Here is a 21,719-nt window from a genome sequence, read left to right on the forward strand (position 1 = left end):
GCATGCAGTTTAATCGTTTTTCTGAAATCCACAACTAGAAATAGTTGTGTACCTAAAAGGGAGATTTATGAAACCTGATGTATGGAATTTGGACATCCAATTAATGCATTTGTGTGCTAACAGAAATAGGGATGTGTAGCCATGGGCGGAAAAAACATTAAATTTAGATAAGTATATGTATGACACTGATTTATGGTTAGTGTCAACAAGGAAACTTTTGTTTTTTTGGAAAAGATTGTCATCATTTCACTGACAGTAGTCCCTTTCTGTAATTTATAGATTTAAAAGACATCACAAAGAACAATATTGATCAAGGAGATAGCTTTCAGTTGCAGAGAGAAAGAGTGAGACTCCGTTAAGGATCAATAAAATTATAATAAAAATCAAAACATCCCTGGCAAGAACAGGGAGATCTTTTGGGAGGAAGAGCATGGGGGGAGAGGGAGTGGCATTAAGCAAAACAATTATATATATATCTGTTCAGCGTCAAATCTCTGGGAAGCTGTATGCTACTTAAATGTGATGCCCATCCATTTCCAGACACTATTAGCTTCATGATGGCAGTTTGTGGGTGAAAGTATTAAGGCTCACTGTGTCAAATGGGCAGTTCCACTAGGATGAAGAACTCATTTTTAATTTTGAGCTTGTTATTTCTGTGCAATTCCTGGAAAACAACAAGAAATCCAAAGGGTAGTTTTTATATGTTTGTCAAGTGCTATATAGGGCTGTACAAAACAGCACCATTTTGTTTTGACTTCTATTTTGCCATTTCAAATGGACGCTGTTTCATTTAATTATTTTGTTTTGTTTAGTTTCGAAGTACTGTTCCGTTTTGTTTTGTCAAAACCGTTTCAGTTTTGACGTGTTTCAACGTTTTGCCCATAGGCTATAATGGGGAATCATGAAAATGCCTATAACTTTGTCATTTCTTGCCTAATTCAGATGAAAATTGCAGGGCTGGTAGCCCCTTCTGAGGGCATAAAGACTACAGAGTTTCAAGAGCTGGGTGCAGGGGTTTCTGGGAAATTGCACCTCAAAATTCTGACAAGCAAAACTTGTGTCACTTGCCGGCAGCGACAGCCTCCTGTCATCCTGCGTGTAGATCTGGGAGCCTGCACCCATGGGAGGGAAGTGGGACTGTGTCAGTTTCCTCCTGGGGGTGCAAGCCCGTGGATCTGCACTCGGGATGACAGGAGTCTGCTGCTGCCGCCTGGGACTGGCACTGGGCAAAGGCTGTGCCCAGTGCCGGGAAGACTTGTGCTGCTGCTGGCCCCAGACAGCAGCATCAGCCTCCTGTCATCCTGCGCACAGATCTGGGGGCCCGTGCCCCCAGGAGGAGTCCAGCAGTGCTGGGAGGGTAGGTTGAGGTCTGTTAGGCTGGCAGAGCCACTCAGAGCCCAGCCCTGGATCTCCCCCACCTCCTGCCACTGGGCTGCTTCGAAACTCCAAACGTTTTGAAACTTTTGAAACATTTTGAGTACCCTCATTTCATTTCAAAGCCTTTTGTTTCATTTCAATTTCTCGGTTTCGAGCTCAAAACGTGTTGAGACAGCTTTGAAATGAAACACTCATTGAAATTTTGCACAGCCCCAGTGAATATCTTAGCTGTGATAGACAGATCTGTGATCTTTCATGATGAAAGACTGTGACCATGTTGGATACAAAAGGGAAGCCAGCTGGGCATTAGGATAATGCCTTTTATTTGGGCCAATGTCAGAAAAACAAACAGATTTACTTGTTTTCCACATTATAACAAGGGACCTGATTTGAGCTTTGTGTATACGTTTTTGCACAGATAATGTGGTTTGATTCTTCTTGTAATTATTATGTAGTTTTAATTGTCTTTTCCCTCTTGTTTACAGTTAAGTAACTTAACAGAGATACATGATCAGATCAGTGGCATGGCTCGCTGTCCTTACAGTCCCCAACACAACTCCACAGCTCTTCTCACTTCCAGTGGGGAGTTATATGCTGCTACCGCCATGGATTTTCCAGGAAGGGACCCTGCCATCTATCGCAGTTTGGGGGCCCTTCCTCCTCTCCGCACTGCACAATACAACTCCAAGTGGCTGAATGGTGAGTGTTGGCAAGCTTCAGTACATTTGTGTACAATGGGCCAGCTTTCCACTTCTCCACATTCTGTGAAGTCTGTGCTTGGGGCCTGAAGGCTTTTGAAATATTATCTTTATTTTAAAATTGTTCCTACACCTCCCTTTCTTTGATCAGAGCTAAGTCCATACAAAATGCAGGTCAGTATACAGGGTCTTCATAAAGTCCTTGTGCTCTTTTAAACTTTAATAACTTAGGTTGTAGGTATGGTAGAAACAATCTGTAAACGGCATTTAAAAGCAAATTTATTAAAGTTTCAGGACAACTAGAGTACACAGTGCTAGACTTCATAAGTAATAATGATTTTTTTCTTGAATAAGATGAAGCTCCATGCCACTACGCTTTGAATGTACAATAGTTCCTAAATGATGTTTTCCCAGAGAAGTGGATAGGCAGAGGTGGGCCAGTTGCTTGGCCACCTCATTCACCTGACCTGTCGCCGCTGGACTTCTTTTTATGGGGACATGTTAAAAGTGTAGTTTACTTGTCAAAACCACGTTCTTTGGTGGAACTTAGTGCTAGGATCACCAATGCATTTAGTGCAGTAACTCAAGAGCAACTGGGAAATGTTTTCAAGGAGTTGGACGATCGGATTGAGCACTGTATCATGATGGATGGTGGCATTGTGTACTCTAATTGTCCTAAAACTTTAATGAATTTGCTTTTAAGTGCTGTTTACAGATTGTTTCTATCATACCTACAACCTAAGTTATTAAAGTTTAAAAGTGCACCACGACTTTATGAAGACCCTGTATTATGATGCAGGGCATTTGATGCAGCACTCTGCACTGTCAGAGGGGAGTCAACCCTTCTTCCATTTGTGCCCATAAAGCTGTATGCATACAATTCTTGTTGCTTTCACTAGCATATATGGCTGATATAATTTACATGAGCAAGCATGTTTGCACATACAAGTGAGCATAGCTCCACTTCAGGAAAAGCTTATAGGCATAGGTTCAAATCTGTGTGTGTGTGAGAAGGCCTGTGAGCCTCAAGGCCTATACACACAAGGAATATGAATGTAAATATAGGGATCACATTTTGAAATATAGGCCCTGTGAGACATTGCCAGCCAAGGCAGAAAGTATTCTTACTGTAAAGAGTTGACATTTTTCTTTCAACTGATTCGTATGACATAAAAATGAGCAAAAGATATGTATAGAATAATATCTTTTAAATGATGATCCTGTTTTCTCTCTTTTTTCCTACTTTCCTTCTATCCTGACTTTCTTACTTATCGTAAGAGAGGAGTTCTGGGTACTTAGTTTCTCTAAATTTATTCAGAATACTTTATTCTAAAAATCTCACTACATGTATCAGAACCAAGTGTGTGATTTACTTAATGTATCAAGTATAGAAGGTAGCAACATAATGTGCATGCTTTCTGTACAGAATTTATATGGCAATTACATAGTGAAAATCCTTTGGGAATCCTATGCAATTCATAAGGCGCATTTCATATAAGAATCACTTTCTGTGCTTTAGCCTATATGATGCAGCCAGGCTGACCATTAACAATCCTAATATGGAGATGTGGAAAACATCCCATTGCATTCAGTTAGTATGCCAAACCTTAATCCAGGGTGACTTTGCAACAGTTACAAATATGAGCATGGATATCTGAATTGGAGAGTGAAGGATCTTTAATTGCAAGGGCCAGCTTGCATCACTGTAGTTCTGTGTAGGCATTTAATGCTTATATTATTGGGGGAGGAAATGTAAATAGACCAGTGATTTGTAGAAATGTACACTTGAGCATAAAAGAATGGTATATGTCTGTGTTGGCAGGCGCAGAGATGAACTGTGCAGTGTCTCTCAGGTGTGTGCTTATACAGGACAGCTCAGCCTGCCAACAACAGTAGCTAGTCTTGAATGATCTGTTAAATTCCTTGAAAAGCAGAAACAAACCGTAAGCAATTTAGAATGGATTGAACTTTTTTGGCTCTGTCTGGAGGACCCTGTCTTGACAGGCAAAAACCGCATGCTTTTTTCAACTTGGCTAAGCAGCAGGCCAACACCTTTGAAGCTGTGTGTGGCCTAGGGAAAGTGTCCAGACCAAAGTGTGGCCAGTTCCAACAGCTAATCCATTCTCTGTTCAGCAATGCTTCCTGTGCCACAAGTCATAATCAGCAGATAAGGACTTCCTGCTGGGAGAAATTAGAAAATGGGGAGCTTCTACTGAGGCCCAGCAGGGCCACTTCTCAGTCCGTTTATATGTAAAAGCCTTTCTAATACATAATACATAATTATCAATTTTCCTAGGGATTGTCCTTGCTAGGAAGATGCATTGTGTTATATCTTACGGTAAATAACACACCATATAAACATTGTGACCCTGATCCTGAAATCAGGATTGCTTGCTTAACTTTATGCACCTGTGTATTGCTATGAGATTGTTCCCACGTGTAAAATTCAGAGCACAAATAAGGCTTTATGGGTACAGGAGCTTAGAGTTAACTAATAAGCAGAAGACATTTTATATCTGACAGTCCACTGAAGCCTAAGTTTTGTTTTTTTGTCATAGGCATTAGCTGGATGTATTTTCTTAGCCTCAACAATGTCATCTGTTTGGATTTAAGATGATCACCGGGTCCTAGATTTTAACTTTGGAATAAATATGAAATAAGAGTTGTAATGAAATCTTGCTTGAAGCAGAACTTTATTTAACTGAATGGGGAGGGAAGAGGACTTTTGGGAGTGTCATAATATTGGTTAGTTCACTTGTTCTTATGACTGTCTGCTTGCCCAAACATGACTCTGCCACCTCTCAGCAAATAGCACTTACTTTTGCAACACTGGCCCATAGTGCAGCTTCTCACTTCCTATACTGAGAGGAAAATAGGTAGTACTAAAAGGTGAGAGGGTAAGTGAGTCATTTTTTTCTAACCAGCATGGAGTTTTTCTGTCAAACATAGTCCTACAGCAGTAGTTGATAGGTAAGTGTGTGTTGCTGGTTCACATTTGTGGAGTGCAGTATATAGATGATGTGCAGGTCTCTGGTATCTGATGATTCAATGAGGAAAACTGACTTTTATCTTGCATGGTAGAACTATCGCTCTAAGTACCCGAAGGCCCTGATTCAAGCCTTTCCTAGGTGAACTTGCCAATACTTCAGAAATTAGCAATGTTTTTTTATTGCAAGATAATTGAAAATGGCAGGTCTTGTTTGGCTTAAAAACTAGTGGACTGTTTTCCTAGTAAATTCAAATATTTGGAAAGCCTTCAGTCAAGCTGAAAGCAATGACCCACCTTTCATAATTGAGCAGCATTCTGAAAAATCATTTGCCTACCTTATTTATATGCTGGGATGCTCAGCATTCACTTTTTCTGGAAAGATTTTTGAGAATGGAAATTTTATTTGGAGAATGTAGATTAATGACGAATTATTTTGAGAATATAGATTAATCAAGAGTTTAACTAGGCACATTGAGAATGGTGGTAAAACAGCCCCTTTACCACCAGGGACTGCTACTGAGAGTGCTAAAAGTGGGGAAAAGACAAGAGAGCTCTCCCTGTCTTGAGGATGTGACTGTGACTGGGATACAATGAGATATCATTGTTTGGAATTCAAAATATCTAGAAAGAAAATATTGTATACAAAGTTTCCATTTCAGCATGTGACTTCCCCTTCACTGTGGTCTTGGTACCGACCTGTAGTTACTTTCAGTTACTTCTTTGTATAGGAAACTTTATGGATTTGTAAGTAACCCATCCAGACAGACCTCTAAGAGCAACATTTCTGGCATGTGTTACAAAGCAGCATTCTTCACAGGCCCCCCAACTATGTGTTAAAGGAAGAAGATCTGTGGTGTTAATTGGAAGCCATATTTGGCATAATGACATGAAGCTCATAATAAAACCAGGTTGCATCAGCAGATGGATATTTAAGGCTCAGTGAGGCATGCTGTTTTTGGTTTTTTTCCCCCCCATCAGTAGCCTTCCCCACTAGAAAATAAAGTTGTTCACATGCCTCTTGGAGAGGTGGTAGAGAACTTGATGAAAGGACACAGGGCAGAATTCTATTTCACTCTTAAGAAGCATAAGTGATGCACTGTTTTTAGGTTAAAAGTCACAAAGGACTATTCCACCTCACATCATTTAATGGCCGGAATTATGCTAGGATGTCTAAATGCCTCACATGACTGAATTGTTCCTTTTGGACATGCCTAAAAGGAGGCATCTAAATCCATTTAATTTTTGTTGTGATTGAACTTCACTGGGAAGCATAGAGATGCTGCATAATCTCCTAAAACACTAGGCCAACACAAACAGCAAGCATTTACCACTGAATTATGACAGTAGCACCTGAAAGCAGATCTAGGATTTGGCAAAGGCAGGTACAGGAACAGCCACCCATGCTGCAGGGGTAGTTGCACCCCTGCCCCCAACCTGCTTCCCCACAACCCATTGGTGCAGACAGACAGACTTTTTAAAGTCCCCAAAGCATGTAAGAATCCCTCCGCCTTCCACTCCATAATCAAAGGCATGTCCCCTCCTCTCCCCTTTCCCTGCTCCCCCCACCATGCCTGCCACTGATGTTTCTCCATTGCTCCAAGGAAAGGTTTAAAGCTGCTCCTGCCCACTTCAGCCAGGCTTGTTTTGGACTGGGCTCAGCAACAAGGGCAGCAGCGAAGATGGGTGAGGTGGTGGGTTCCCCCACCCTGCTTGGTCCCCTGGAAGCAATTGCGGGGAGGGGGAACCCCCATTGCACATTGCTACTGCATCTGTCACTGTTCCCAGTTGAGTCCAGCCTCTGTGGAGCTTGGTTGCAGCAGGCAGGAGCAGCTTGGAAGCTTTCCCCACCCTTGGGATAGTGGGGAAAGCAGCAGCCAACAGAAAGAGCAGAGGGGAAGGGGAGGGGCGAGGACTTGCCTTTGAGCATGGAGGGGAAGGATGAGGGATTCTTACCTGCTTTGGGGATTTTAAAAAGGTTCCAGAGGCTCCTAAAGGTCCAATTTGAAAGTGGTGTATGAGCAGCACCACTGCACTGCCACGGGATCTGCTCCTGGTAGCACCCATCTTTTTCACCATATGGACTGAAGGCCAGAATCCCCTCTCACTTGCATTTATGTAACTCTATTGGGCCAGATCCTGCCCTCTGCTACTAAAATATAATTTAGAGTAATGTTTATAACAGCATAGCTCCAGATCTGTCAGCCTTTGTTTAAAATGCAGAAAAACACTTCGGAGTAGGGGTCAGAATCCAGGACTCCCTTGGCCAGTTTCAACTGGAAAAGAGTGGAAGGCAGTCCCTACATCAATGCCTGGCAGTTAGGACACTATACTCTGCTGTGCTCTTGGAGATGTAGGTTCTGAGGGTGCAGGGGTCTTTCATGTCTTGAGAAAGGGCTCTCATGCCCTGAGCAAGGGCTCTAACCAGTAGGCAAGAGGAAGATCATCTTTCTGTTGATATCTGTCTTTTCAAGCTAAAGCCCTGAAAGAAGCTTATGCTTTTTCAGCCAGGAGAAGTAGAATCTAACCAAGTAGATCCATGTTAGTAGAGGTTACAGTCCCTCATTGAGCTGAATGGAGAGCCACATGCCATCTGGAGATGTCTACGTGCTTTCCATTAAAATGCATGAAAGTGTCATGCAGTTCTGTAAAACAAAGTAGAACATATTTGGGGAGAGAGGGGAGCATAGTACTTTGAAAGTACAGCTGAACTGAGCATTTACACAGACAAAGTAGAATATCTCCCTGACTCTTGTCATGTAAGCCAGGTCCTTGCTGACAGCTATGCAATGCTTTAGACTTCCAGCGGGCCAAGTACAATATAGCCTATAATAACCATGGATGGCTTTTATACTTCATATTTTCATGGAAAACACTTTCACAACAGCATATACTAACATGCAAATTGGGTATTTCTTGATCCAGTCCAATTGTTCTTTCAGCATTTTTCTTCTGTCATTTTGTATCAAGTAGTTGTCAAAGATCTAAATGACCATCGCTTAAAAACAGGTACCCTTTCGGTGCATTTACAAGTCACCATATGGTGACGTTGTTATGGGGATGGTGCATAGTTAGTTTTCACCGCTACTTCGCTGTAGTGGTGCACTAAAACGGAGGAGCATAACGCTACAGCAAAGTAGTTGCTGATCATGCGTAGACTCATGTGATTGCTACATTGCGATAGCACGTCATATGGTGACGTAGTGCATCGCTACAGCAACGTAGACCAGTGTGTAGATGTGCCCTTTGTCTACCATGGAAAAAACTGGCTCTTGTTAACATTTTAATGAATGAACAGGCTTATGTCTTTTGGGTAGAAAGTTATTGAGGAACAGTGCCAGGTCTTGAGCAGTTACTTCACTCTCATGCAGTTGGGCTGCAGGCCATCTGAGGGCTGACACAGACATTGTTAATGTGGCTGATGATCTCCTTCTGGCAAGGAACCTAAAAAGACCTGTCTATGTGTGTTATTTTTAGTGTTTCAGCCATGTTTGATGTTATACAGTAGAGCTTCTCAGCCATTGGATCATAACACCTCAGGGCACACACAAGGCAACTGGGGATTACATGACATTGACAGTTTTACTATTACAAATAAAATGATGCACACCCTGACATTTGAAGCTCAAAAATTCTCTGAGAATCTCTTAATTTATTTTCATGATTCATCTTCATTATCACTGACATCTTTCCTCTTATTTTTGTATCAAATGCAATGGCATCATATGAAAGGGCAAAAATATTTGATATTAAATAAGGGTTCAACAGCTCGAAAGATGGATAAGCATTTCTGCAGACAAGCAGGCATATGTGATGAGAGAGTTTTTGAATGATTGTGCTGGTCCTGAAGAGAGGAAACTCATTGGATTACGGAAATTTGCTAACCACTGCCAACAACGTTCTCTTGTGGTTCATTGTAGTTTTACTGCATTTCCCTCTGACCTTCTGGTTGTCCAATTTGTTATACAAAGCTACTAAGAGAGATTACATGAAAATGTGGATTGTAACATTATTAAAATGTTGATGCTACCTTATACCTCACAGAAAACTGAAGTGATAACTAGTAGTTGAAAGTATTCTTCAGTGGCATGGCATGGCCTGGCATTTTTGGTCACCTAAGGGCCAAAAATACCACTTATGCACAAGTAAGAATTCTATTTTTGGCCACATCATATGAGCATGTACTTACTCATCTACATATGCAGACTGGATGTATGCATAAGCAAGAATATGATGGTTGCGGTGGAGCGCCTTCCTACCTTTGGCTCAAATATTATGTCTTGTGGCTCCACAGTGGCAAGGAGATTAGACTAGCACAGGAGAGAGAGAATACCACACAGCTTACATGGCTGGTAACTTTATTGTTATGAGCAATGACCGAAATGGAAAGTACTCATGGTGTCTCAGGAGGTACACAGTATAGCAATATTTAAAGAAACAGTACATATATAATAGTTAACAGAGCCTTCCCAGCTAGGGGCAGACATTCAAAAAGCCTGAGCCTAAATTTATTCAGTCTTTGTAAGTTAGTCTAACCTGGCTAGGCTGAACTAGTTTGTAACTGCACAGACATCCGAGAGACATGCAGGCACCTGCCTGCAGTGGCTCGGGCTAGAAGCTGGGAGGTACTACAGCAGCCCTCCCTTCCCTTCCACAGCACTGAGCTGAGCAGGGCATGGCCAGACCCTGGCAGGATGCTCTGATTAGCTCAGCCACTCTCACCTTAGCCCCTGCTCCTGCCTGTGCTGCACTCTGTCCCTCACTGCAGGGGCCTCAATCTGCCCCCCCTTCCCCCCCCACAGACTGACCTTCTGGGCTGGGCCGGGGGGGGACAGCGTGCAAGCACACATGTGCTCAGCCCCACCCAGCCTCAGATTGACTGGAAGAGGCTTTGCGATTGACCAGTCGATTGTGATCAACTGGTTGGTGACCACTGGTTTAAGTGCAGTGTGTAATTTCACCCTTAAATGACCATGAAGAGAATAGAACACGACCCTAATGGTCAAAAATGTCTTTTAACTTTGGGTTTTAATTGTCCAAGAAATTTAGCCAAATATTCTTCTAATTGGGCTTTGCTTTGTAATTGATCAGTGAGGTGTAATTTATGCTTGCTTATTTTTTAAGATACCAGTACAGGAGCTAATTATGTTTGCATCTGCAAGTTGGACCAGGTGCTAATAGGCCAAAGGATTCAAACTTTTGGTATATTAGCTTCATTATTTAGGCTGGACGTACTTGCAAGAATTGCACTCCTCCCCAGGATGCATAGTCAGTAGGAACATTTCTTTTTCAGTTGACCAGTACCAAGAGGAGATATGTCCATATGCTTCATTGTCTGACCTTCAGTTCATTCTGTAAAGTCTCTTTGTTTCATCTAGGAAAGAAGTCAGCAGAAAGGCAGTGATTTGTCATATTTAATATCCCTACTGACTCTCCCTTTACATTTCATCATTTTGTGAAACACTGGGAATATAAAGCTTCTTTCTGTACAAGTTCCCTTTGCCGTATGTGATTATGTACCTAGGTGGCTTGGTTTTGTTTGACATGTTTTAAACTATATCAGTCTTTTTTTTGTTTTTTTTATGGTAGTGAGACAACGATAAGTGCCCTCAACATATATACATTTTTTTAAAAATCATGAAAGACATATAGCCACACAGTCAATTTACAGAGAATTGATAACTAAAATGTCATCTGATATTATATGCATCTCCAAAAAGGATAAAGCCATAACGTTCATTAAAGGGACTTCCAGCTGGGAAAAGTATAGAAGCGTTTGCCTTGGTCTGCTCTGTTGGCAGATAAAACATTGTGACTTTTGAAACCATAGTATACATATGCTACTATAAGAGTGCATGGGCATTCGCAATCCAAGAGACTTGCATAAGCTTCCAAAAATATTCTTTTTGAAGGGGTTTTATAATATTTATTTATTTTTAAAAATCTAATATTATAAAAAGTGCCTCTAGGTCAAACAACACCCTCAATATTTCCAAGGTACACCTACTAAAATTTCCCAGTAATGTGTTGGGGATCATACTGAATCATACTGAATCATACTATAGTTTGAAAATAACTTTTACTGCTATTTGGATATGTGGAAAGAAAATCTGAGCTAAGAGCAGTGATTAATCCTTTTATTTATGCTTTTAAGGATTAATGCAAATGATTATAATAATTCAAGATTGTCCCTCATTTTTATAATGAAAAGTACTGTAATTACCCAAACCAGGAAATATTTTGTGTAAGCCAAGAACGCAGTGTTCTTGGGGATATTGCAACCTTGAATTTTGCTTTCAGACCTAAGATATGAATAGAGATATGTAAACGATCCTGACTATTATGCCAATTTTGGCTGGTTTTGCAAAAAGACAAATACTTGTTTGCCTTTCATTATATTCACATTTTTGTTGTGAGCAAAATACAGTTTTTACTCTAGTAATGTGCATTCTGGGTTGTAGAGTTTATCGGAAAACCTTAGAAAATGATGCAAATGAGATTTTTTACTTATATTTTAACACGTCCATGGTAATCAAGGAGGATCTCTGTATTTGTCACATTTTGCATATCATGGACACTTGTAAGGTTACCACTACAACAGGAATACAAATTAAAGCATCCTGGTCTAAAAGCATAGACACGTGTTACTTGAGGATAATAAACAAAGCAGTACAGAGCCTCTGATTTAGAGCTGGATGTTTCTGAATCTGTCCTGGCTATGGCGACAGTACCAGCACAATAATTAGTACAGGACTATCTAAATTCTGAGGGGCCAGGAGACACTGGCATGCCTCCCAAGTCGCATCCTGTGCAGGCCAGATGTTGCGGTATGTGGGCACCCCCTGCTAAGGGCACCTTCCCCACTGCATCATGTTGGCTCCCCTGCACCACATCATATGGGCTGTCCCCACATATTGTGCTTCATGGTGTACCACGCCAGTGTTTCCATGCCACATGAAATCCATGGGTGGTCCTCCTGAGCCTCTCAGCTATAGGCTTCTTCAACCCCAAGGGCTGTGCTGCCCTATCCTTCAGAGGCAGAGGTAGGTAGCAGAAGTTGGAGGGAGGAGAATCCAGAGACCCTGGCAACAACAGCAAGAGAGCAATGGGGAGGGTGGCATCAGGCCCAGGGGTCTGGGACCTACAATTTAACCCCTCAGATAGACAATGCTGAGTTAGTATATTATAGTGTTATAGGTTTCCAAGACCACTTTTCCTGAGATTTTCCTCCTACTGTTTTGAAATGTTGAAGTAAAATATGAAATTGAGACTGAAATTCAACTTTCTATATAATAAATCACAAATTCACTCTTAGTTCTTCTGGTTAGGAAAACACAAAATAGAGGAACCAAAGGCCCCATGTTCTCATGCAATAAATTCAGTAATAAAACTCCAGTTATGTAAATATGAATAGGATGAGAATCAGTGTTGTCTAAGCTGTGGGAAGTTCTGACCACAGATCTATGTCAGGTCTGGAGGAGCAACTATTCTGCATTATTGAGGAAGTTTGGTTGCATGATGCTTAATGCTTCAGTCAGTGTGTTTTTTCCCCTCCCTTGGGCATCAAAATTCACCAGATTGAGAGGGGAAAAGTCTTAGGATCATCGCATATTAGGGTCTGTATCCTATTATTTAATTTACAATTTATGGCAGATAGGAATAATTAGCAGCAAATAAAATGGTAATATTTTATCAATTATTATTTTTACAACAAAGCAGGCTTCAGCTAATATTCTCATTGATCTATAAATATAGTATGAGGCAGTCCTTCCTTGTTTTAATGTCTTTACTCAAATTTAAAACAAAGTACAAATGTTGCTGTTTTATATGTTAGAGAAGCTCATGAGATAAGGAAAACTGTTCAGCTATATTAAAAATTACAAAAGTGAAAATACAGTTAAGAAGTTCATCACTGTTTCTGCATCCACTTGACTATATCTGGGCCACCAACATGCATCTGATAAGTCCTCCTTGGATATCTCCACTGACAAAAATAACCTTCCACTATGTGTCTTTCATCCACAGTCACATAGTAGATTGACTCTTAGTCCCCAGGAGTGCTCATTTTTTTGCATTTCACTACACCACATAAAAAATGTCCCTACTTGTTCTGTAACTGGTGTGGGAGCCAGAAACTAGGTGGTGTTTCATCAAGGGTTGAGATAAGGAAGGAGTCCTTCATGGTATCAGTAAACCTTTGCCATCCTGTTCTGCAGTGTTGTAGCAGCTGTCTGAAGTATGGGGGATACCATGGTGTCTGTGGCAGAGACCATTCCACAGGTCAGAGGAAGCATCATATGTTTCAATTTCCTAATCATTTGTTTATAAATTAAACAAGGCAGGTACTGAATCCCAAGGGAGTACATTTCCTTTAAATCACTACTCTGTGTATTTCCAAGCACCATCTTATCCCAATCTTTGTGTTGAAGAGCTCCAAACATAACCAGACAGATTGGGCAACAGAATTTAAGTCAAGGGACTTTATATAAGGATACCCAACTGGTAAGTAATCCAAGACTCTGGATCCCTAGCCTGATACCCTATTCCAGGGGTGAGCAAAATAGAGTTCGCCAATTGATTGGATCCGGCACAGCTGTCCCCATGGTGCTTTGCATGGGGCCAAGCCCTGCCTGCTCTGGCCCAGGACAGCCTACCCCACACTCTGACTCACACCTGTCCCACACCCGCCAGACAGCACTGCTTGCTAGACAGTCCCAGCCAGTGTGCACAGATTCCCAGCGGAGTTGCTCCTGGTATGGCCAAGAGTCCCATGTGCTGGGGCAGCAGCCACCTGGCTGCAGCTTCCCCCAACCTGGCTAGGCATCTGCTGCCTGGCACACATCCCCATGGCTTCCCCATATTTGCTGCTTGGAGTGGTGCAGCAGAGGAAGGAGGATCTGCTGGAGGTTGGGGGAGCCAAGCAGTACCTAGGTGGCTGCAGCTGAACCAGTAGCAGCCCCAGGGGGACAGGGCTGAAGTAGTGCTATCTGGCAGGTGTGGGTGGGAGTACAGTGCATTGCCCTAGGCAGGAGTGGGTGAGACGAGGCCCCATGCAGAGCACCATGGGGGCAGTCATGGGCAGGGAGGGGACCACACCTGCAACTACAACTTGTCCAGGAGAGCTCTGCTGCATTTGCCCCTTGCCCCCCTCCCCACTCCATCCCTGGCCAGCTCCTGGGACCTAGCATGCAGGCAACGCCCCCACACATGTGTACCCCCATCCCACAGTATATGATTTCTTTTTTATCTATAACTTGTTAAAATGGTATCCTCTGAAAGATTCTATGTATGCCACACTTGACAGCTCACCAGAACCCATTAATTGGCCGTCCACTGGAAATAATTGCCCACCCCTGCCCTATTCACTAAACCATTCTGCCCCCTTAATTGGAGCTTTGCAGGATGGGAACTAATGTACAACTTAAAAATCCTTAGAAAGGAAAAAAGTCCTCCTCCTGCGGAAATAGGTGAATTGGAGTAGGGCTCCATCTCAGTAACTGCAGCCACAACCTGACAAGTGTCATGAATCTAAATAAGCGGATTCAGATTTTTGTCCTGGCATTGAACATTTAGCAGCTCTTGTTGACTTTAATAAGAGCTGTGATATGCTAAGCATTTTTTTATATTCAGACCACCCTTTGAGCAACTTTGCAATTATGAATTTAGGACCCTAATTTTAAGCACAAATGTTTTAGAAAAATTGTCCTGGGTATCCAGAAGTAATTTGGGATCTGATTTGTAAAGGTTCTGAACACTTTCATCTCCCATTAATAATTTTAAATAAGAGATAAGATTGCTTAGCACTTCTGAAAAATCAGCCCATTTGATATGCTAAACTCCTTTCACCAGAACAGATTATATATTATGATATTCAAAATGCAGACGTTCATAACTGAAATTAGATTATCTCCAGCATTTGTCGATTTGTGCACAAAATCTCCACTTTGTATGTAGGTAAGTAGTTATGTATTTATTTTTTTGATAATACTATATAGATAAAACAAGAAATTTTGAGGCCTTGTGAAAAATTACTGTGTTCTGAGTACTATATTTCAGTTACTCCATATCATTTTTTTTCAGATTTGATAGTTTCAAACTGAGGTAGATTTTCTTTATATAACCTTTTATTTTAAAACCAGTAAGCTTGTACTTGTTAGGAATAGAAGGAACACAACACAGGAGAAGGATGGTTCAATGGTGAAAATGCTAGCTTGGATCTCAGGGAATCCTGGATTAGATTGCCTGTTCCTTTATACCCTTTTCTTGTGACTTTGGTCCCTGTGTGCTTTGTTTCCATCTAATAGCATTTCCATATCTCACATAAGTATTATAAACATAACTGCATTTAAAACATTGTAAAGTGTTTAGCTATTACAATAAAGAGGGGCATACATGTATCTGAAATATATAGATAGAGGAAACTGGGCTTAAAGTGGCAACCCAATTACAGATTTAATTACTGAGTAGCTACTGTTCTTTGCATCTAAATATGAAACTCTTCTGCATATGCTATCTTCTCTGAAATCAGAGTGAGTTTCTCAAGTGTAAAGATGTGGTAGGTTCATGTAATAGTCATGATAGGCACAGAATATGGATATATTACATCATATTAAACAATCTTATTCATTCATATTAAATCATAGATTCATAGATGTTAGGGTCGGAAGGGACCATCATGAAAATGAATCCAGATTTATTGCTTTGGTTTCCAGAATTTCCACAAGTGACAAATGAGATTGTGGTGATTTCTCCCTTGACTTTAAATTTGAATTTGTGAGACATTTAGTTTTTGTTCACATCTGTAAGAATGGTGTGCACACGTGTGTATACCTTTAGGGTATACACACATCATTCTTCTTACAGCTGTATGCAAGGCGCACAGTATATTCCTTAAAGGTATCTGGGGACAGGGGCAAGATTAAAGATCATGCAGGGGGTTCTTCTCTGTTGCTAGATTGAAGGATACTGGACATGTTTTGAATGTTTTCTAAGAAGCAGTTTCACAGCTTAACAGTAGGTCACATGCACAAATCTGCTCATCATTTCTGTGTGCCTAAATGCTAAGGGACATATGGTACAATCTAAATACAATTCTGCCATTAGGGAACTGCAATGTAGATTATGTGCTAAAAACTAGGGGTTGTGAATAGCCATGCTCCTACCAGAAACCTGACCAAACTCCCACAAGGCATCATGAGTTCTATTTTGTCTTAGTTTACCAGTTTGCAAAAATATGTTACTTTTGTGGTATCAAATCATACCTTGCTGTACTAGTATCTTTTACTATTTTTCCCTAGCATGCCACAATGAACGATATTTTACTGACAAAACAACAGTAAATATGCAATGCAGTGTTTGTTTAAAAAAAAAAATGCCCCCTTGCCAAAAAGCTCCAGATTTTACAGTTAAAGGAAATGGTAATTTCTCTGGAAATAAAGTGTAACTAGAGCTGTGCTTGTTGTACCAAAAATATCTCCTATCCTTTCTTGGTAATTTCACAAAAACTAAAATTTCTCTCCTTTTGCATAATTCAGTGCAAATAGATATTTCTTCCTTCTTTCCTTCTTTCTACAAAGCAATGTAAAAGCTCTAAAAGCCAGTTTTATTCAAGTTGTGATCTTTTGAAGTTCTAAAAATGAGTAGCATTTGTAGCAGGTTAGCTATTCGATGAAAAGTTCTGGTATAAGGCCTTAGGCTTGCTTTAGGCCTTAGTATTAGTGAATTTATCCTGTGTAAGCAAAACTATTTTTAATTGCTGTGAACAACTACTGTACAAATTGTTTTTATCTTGTTAAAAGTATAAATTAAGCACTGTATTGCAGAAGTCATTAGGTCAACTAATTGCACAATTTTAAAAATTGCTAATAACAAAACTAAAGATCACAAACTGTTGCTAATTAATAATTTTTTCTCCCTGGAACATGAGACAGAAGGCCCCAAATGTGATCTCCAGACATGACACCATCAAGTCACAAATTTGAGAAAATATAATGTTAGCAATTTTTTCAGACCCTGTTTCTTGCATTCTCATGATTTTCCTTTAAAGGCAAAAGACCTCCTAGGCTAATTACAGAGGCTCAAAAACCCCAAGGTGGAATAGATTCAATCTTTGCAGGTTTTTCTAAGCTGTGGAGCTTGAATCAGTAACAAACTGAACTGATGATCAGTATTTGGTTGGCCAAGACAGGCAGAAGCCTGCACTGGCCAAGGCCAGGAGCCTGGGGGAGCTCACTCATACCACCCCTCATGGCCAACTGCCTAAGACCGCTTAATGCAACCCAGTGGCAACCCAGGCCTGATTGGTTGCTGGGCACATGCCATCACTCCCCCCTGCACCCACCCTGCTGTTTGTTAGCTGCAGGGAAGGGGAAGCCAGCAGAAAATCTCTTCCCAGCCCCAATCTCGGAGAGGGAGAGCATACCACCTGACCCTAGCCCCCCAGCAGGTGTCTGTCTGGTGCAGGAAAATCCCCCACCAGGGACTTTCCACCCCCTGCAAGCTGGCTAGCAGTGCTCCACTTGGCTCATCCTCATCCCCACCCCAGCCCCACACCTGTGAGTGGAGGGGTGGGGGGCAAACACACATGGCCCGGCACTGGCCTCCCTAGCTGGGTTCTGGCTGGGGTGGGGGAAAGACCTCACTGGGGTATTTTTGCTTCCCTGCAGTCCAGCTCATTAGGCTAGGATCAGCTCAGTCCTGCCCCCTCCCTGAGAGGGAGCTGAGCTGATCCCAGCCTGGCTCACTGGGCTGCAGGGGACCAAAAGCTCCCAGTGGGGACTTTCCCCCTGCACTGGGCAGATCCTGGCTGGGGGGTGGGGGCTGGGGGCTGGGTTGATATTTTCCCCCATTCTGTACCCCCCCCCCCCCCCGCAGCTGGGGCCTGGGGAGAGGGGGTAGGTCTGAGCTGATGCTAGCCCTTCTGGCCTGGCTGGGGGGAAACCCCCCTCCACCACTGCTGGAGCTTTCCTTCCCCTTGTCCTGTACAGATGGAGAAGGAAAGGGGGTCTGTCTGGGGGGTCCTTTCCCCTGCCCCCTGTCCCACTGGGCTGATGAGTGCTGGCAGGGAGCAGAGGCTTTAGTGCCTTAGCTCTGTGATAGCTGAGAGAGGGACCAGCCCTGCTCTAGAGCAGACAGCACAGCCCAGGGCTGCAAAGCATTCTGGGATGCTGGAAGACTGTGATTTAACTTGAATTGGGAATGGATTTGGGACAGAAGTTCCATAAACCCATTTAACCTAAATCAGTTAAGTCTGATACTACATCCAGTCAGGTTTATCTTAAATTGGTTTTGGCCATTTTTAATGCAGTTTACATGCACTGAACTTCTGTTATGTTAAAGGTTTAAACCAGTTTCAGATCACTTAAACCACTTTATGTGTAACTTCTGTCCCTAGCCCTAAAGACATAATTACTCTTTCATCATGTAAGTATCAATTAGCAAGAAACCATATTATGCAATGAAATGCCACGCTGGAAACTGGGAGGACTCAACCATTGTGGTCCAGAGGTCACCTACATCTTTCCTTCTCAGGTGGTATGAATATCTTTACTGGTTGTATTATTAGGCTCTGTACTCTTGATACTTTGATTGAATACTGCCTAGCCCTGAGTTTGGCTTTCCAATGAAGTGATTTTCTTGGCCAAAAGGACAGGTTTGCCTTAGTCTCTATTTTAGAAAACACATTACGGAACAAAAAGATGAGGACCTTATCCTAATCACAGGTTCTAGGTCTTCCTAACATCATTAGGGTTTAGTGCAGATCAGGTAAAACCATTGTTTTCACAGAGCTAATAAAAATAACTTCATTTACAAGTGGGGGTATGAGGTTATACTTCAAGCTTAGCTTGCCTTTGAGGATGGCAGCAAAATTCCCACAAACAAACATGAAAACAAACCAAACAGCAAGAGTATTCTCATATGTGCATGCTATTTTAATTACTGGTATTTAACTGCTTGACTCCATTGTCCAGCACAAAGAATCTCATATTTTAAGATTTGCTTTAGAACTCCAGGTATCTTTGTGTAGAATGTACCTTCACTTAGCAACCCTGCTTCCATTTCACTAACTGTTCAGTAGGTTTAGTAGGTGCACTTTTAGCTCTCAAGCCTGAGGGAAAATTAGTTCTGCTGTACAGATACCCACTTAATTATGTAGAGGCCTTTGATTTAAACCCCCTGGGAAAGAAATTAAACTTAATATAAAATCTGGGTCCTAAGTGTAACCCGGGTGCACCCAAGTATATGCTCCACTCTCCAAATAAAAGGGATGGGTAGCCAGGCAGGAGTGCTGTGAGAGGAATATGCAATACCGGCCCATTCCCTCTGTTCTCCATTGAGTCAGGCCAGAACAAAAGTAGTTTAACTATATACAGGTTTATTAACATATACACATACATGCCCCAAAAAGTGGTATTAATAAATATATACAATATACATACTTTACATATAAGGCTATATTTTATAATTGGCAACCAGGAAATTATACCACCACCAATGGCCTTGAACCCAGCACAGATAAGTAATTGATCTGAAACAGCTAAGCACAGCTAAGTCCAAATAACCAACAAGTAAATACAGGTGAACAGAAAATAAATACTGGCAAACCGGAGGGGGAGGGGCTATCAATAAGGGATTCAACAAGACAGGTAAATATATATATAATATACAACAGTTAAGCAACAACTCCCATTAGAAATAACAAAATATAAGGCGCCACCTACAAAACATGAGGTGTCTGCACACGCTTCAGTGTATCAACATCACTGTGAGTATTGGAGACTCCCCTTTGAGGCTAGGGGCCTTGGCACTGTTCCAAAAAGGGGAGAAGGAAGGGGCCCCAGAACCTCAGCCCCTTGCGGGTTTGCCAGGGACCCTTTCCTCATAGGGCCATGTGCTAGACCCCCTTCCAGGGGCTTCCTCTCCTGTGGGAACCCTTTTCCCGATAACTCACAGCTCCAATGGGTAATGTGGGGTCCTTGTCACCCCAGCCAGGTTTTCCTTCAGCTGACACAGACGCAAGCCTCTGGCTCCTGTGGGACCTCTGATCCCCTTGCAGCCATGTACCCCACTTCAGGCACCAGTGGCTCTGCCTGCTGCTCATGGCTGGGGGCTCAGGCTGCCTTCTGCAGCTCCGAGGTCTAGGTCCCTGCCTGGGACCAGCCATGCACCAAGCATGCGCATGAGTCCTGGCCGCGTGCCAGGAAATATTGGACTGAAGCCACCTCAAGTGGCTCCCAGGATCAGCGTCCTGCCAGCCCGTGCCATGCCATGCTGCCAGCTCTGGGGTCCCGGCCTCATGCCAGGGGTTGCAGACCTGAGCTACCTCATGCAGCTCCCAGGGTCTGAGCTCCATGCACCACTGAGTACACTGGGTGACTGGAGACGCGAGCTGCTCACACAGCTCCCAGGGTCTCACTCCATGTGCTGCACTACACACTGACTGGGGCTCAAGCCGTCCGCCTCTCCTGTCTGGCAAGAGGTGTCTTCAGGGGCTCTTCAGGGCAACAGCATCCACTCACTGGGCTGCTCTTCTCCCAGCTCTTCTTAGCTCCACTCTCTTCTCTGACCCTCCACACATCTCTCTGTGTGTTGGGCACACTGCCCCCAGGTTGTAAAGGGACCAATCAGGGTGAGGTGGAGCTGGTCTACAACCAGGTCCAGACTCTTCACTTCATCCTGGATAGGGGAGGGCCAGCCCCTCCCCAAGTGTTACCCGATTGGCGGGAACAGCCCACCAATCGGAATCAAGCTTCTCCGAGCCTAGCGCACCAGGCATTAGCCAACAAGCCTGCCACATAAGGAAGATATATAATAGCCTAATAGTAACTGGATAGGTAGGAATGCTTGAAAATGCAAACAGCAGCATATTGGTGAATTGAGTCAATTTACCTACCTCAGGGATTAAGTAGCCAATGAACAGAGTTTTTTTTGGTACTGTAGTTTTAAACATATTTACCTGCAGTCTGCATAAGGCCTTCTTGGGATTGCGACCTCAGCTTTTTTGTTGTTTTTGTTGTTCTGAGTTAGAATATTCATATATCAATTAACCAGAAATTTGTCAGAATGTACAATCGTGCCATGGCAGGACATCATGCACTGAGTCATCAGTGTGACGAAGTCATCAGGAAAGCTAATGGCACTTTATCGTGCATCAGCAGATGCATGACGAACAGAACCAAGGAGATAATACTTCCCCTCTATCGGGCGCTGGTCAGACCGCAGTTGGAATACTGCGTGCAATTTTGGGCACTGCACTTCAAGAGGGATGTGGATAACCTGGAGAGGGTCCAGAGAAGGGCCACTCGTATGGTTAAGGGCTTGCAGGCCAAGCCCTATGAGGAGAGACTAGGGCACCTGGACTTCTTCAGCCTCCGCAAGAGAAGGCTGAGAGGCGACCTTGTGGCTGCCTATAAGTTCATCATGGGGGCACAGAAGGGAATTGGTGAGGCTTTACTCACCAAGGCACCCCTGGGGGTTACAAGAAACAATGGCCATAAGCTAGCAGAGAGCAGATTTAGACTGGACATTAGGAAAAACTTCTTCACAGTTCGAGTGGCCAAGGTCTGGAATGGGCTCCCAAGGGAGGTGGTGCACTCCCCTACCCTGGGGGTCTTCAAGAGGAGGTTAGATAGGCATCTAGCTGGGGTCATCTGAACCCA

General features: G+C 42.7%; 1 protein-coding gene across 3 annotated transcripts in view; it reads left to right on the top strand.

Annotated features, from left to right (window-relative positions):
- SEMA5A (semaphorin 5A) overlaps positions 1–21,719 on the top strand; it is a 593,698-nt gene that overhangs the window by 331,855 nt on the left and 240,124 nt on the right. For all 3 annotated transcript variants that reach the window (XM_006015687.3, XM_025205600.1, XM_025205596.1), the window contains one exon: positions 1,863–2,076. In XM_006015687.3, coding sequence (XP_006015749.1) covers positions 1,863–2,076 — 214 coding nt within the window. The remainder of the gene's footprint in view (positions 1–1,862; positions 2,077–21,719) is intronic.

This window comes from Alligator sinensis, unplaced genomic scaffold (assembly GCF_000455745.1).
Source record: "Alligator sinensis unplaced genomic scaffold, ASM45574v1 scaffold126_1, whole genome shotgun sequence".
In the NCBI taxonomy this organism is placed as follows: domain Eukaryota; kingdom Metazoa; phylum Chordata; order Crocodylia; family Alligatoridae; genus Alligator; species Alligator sinensis.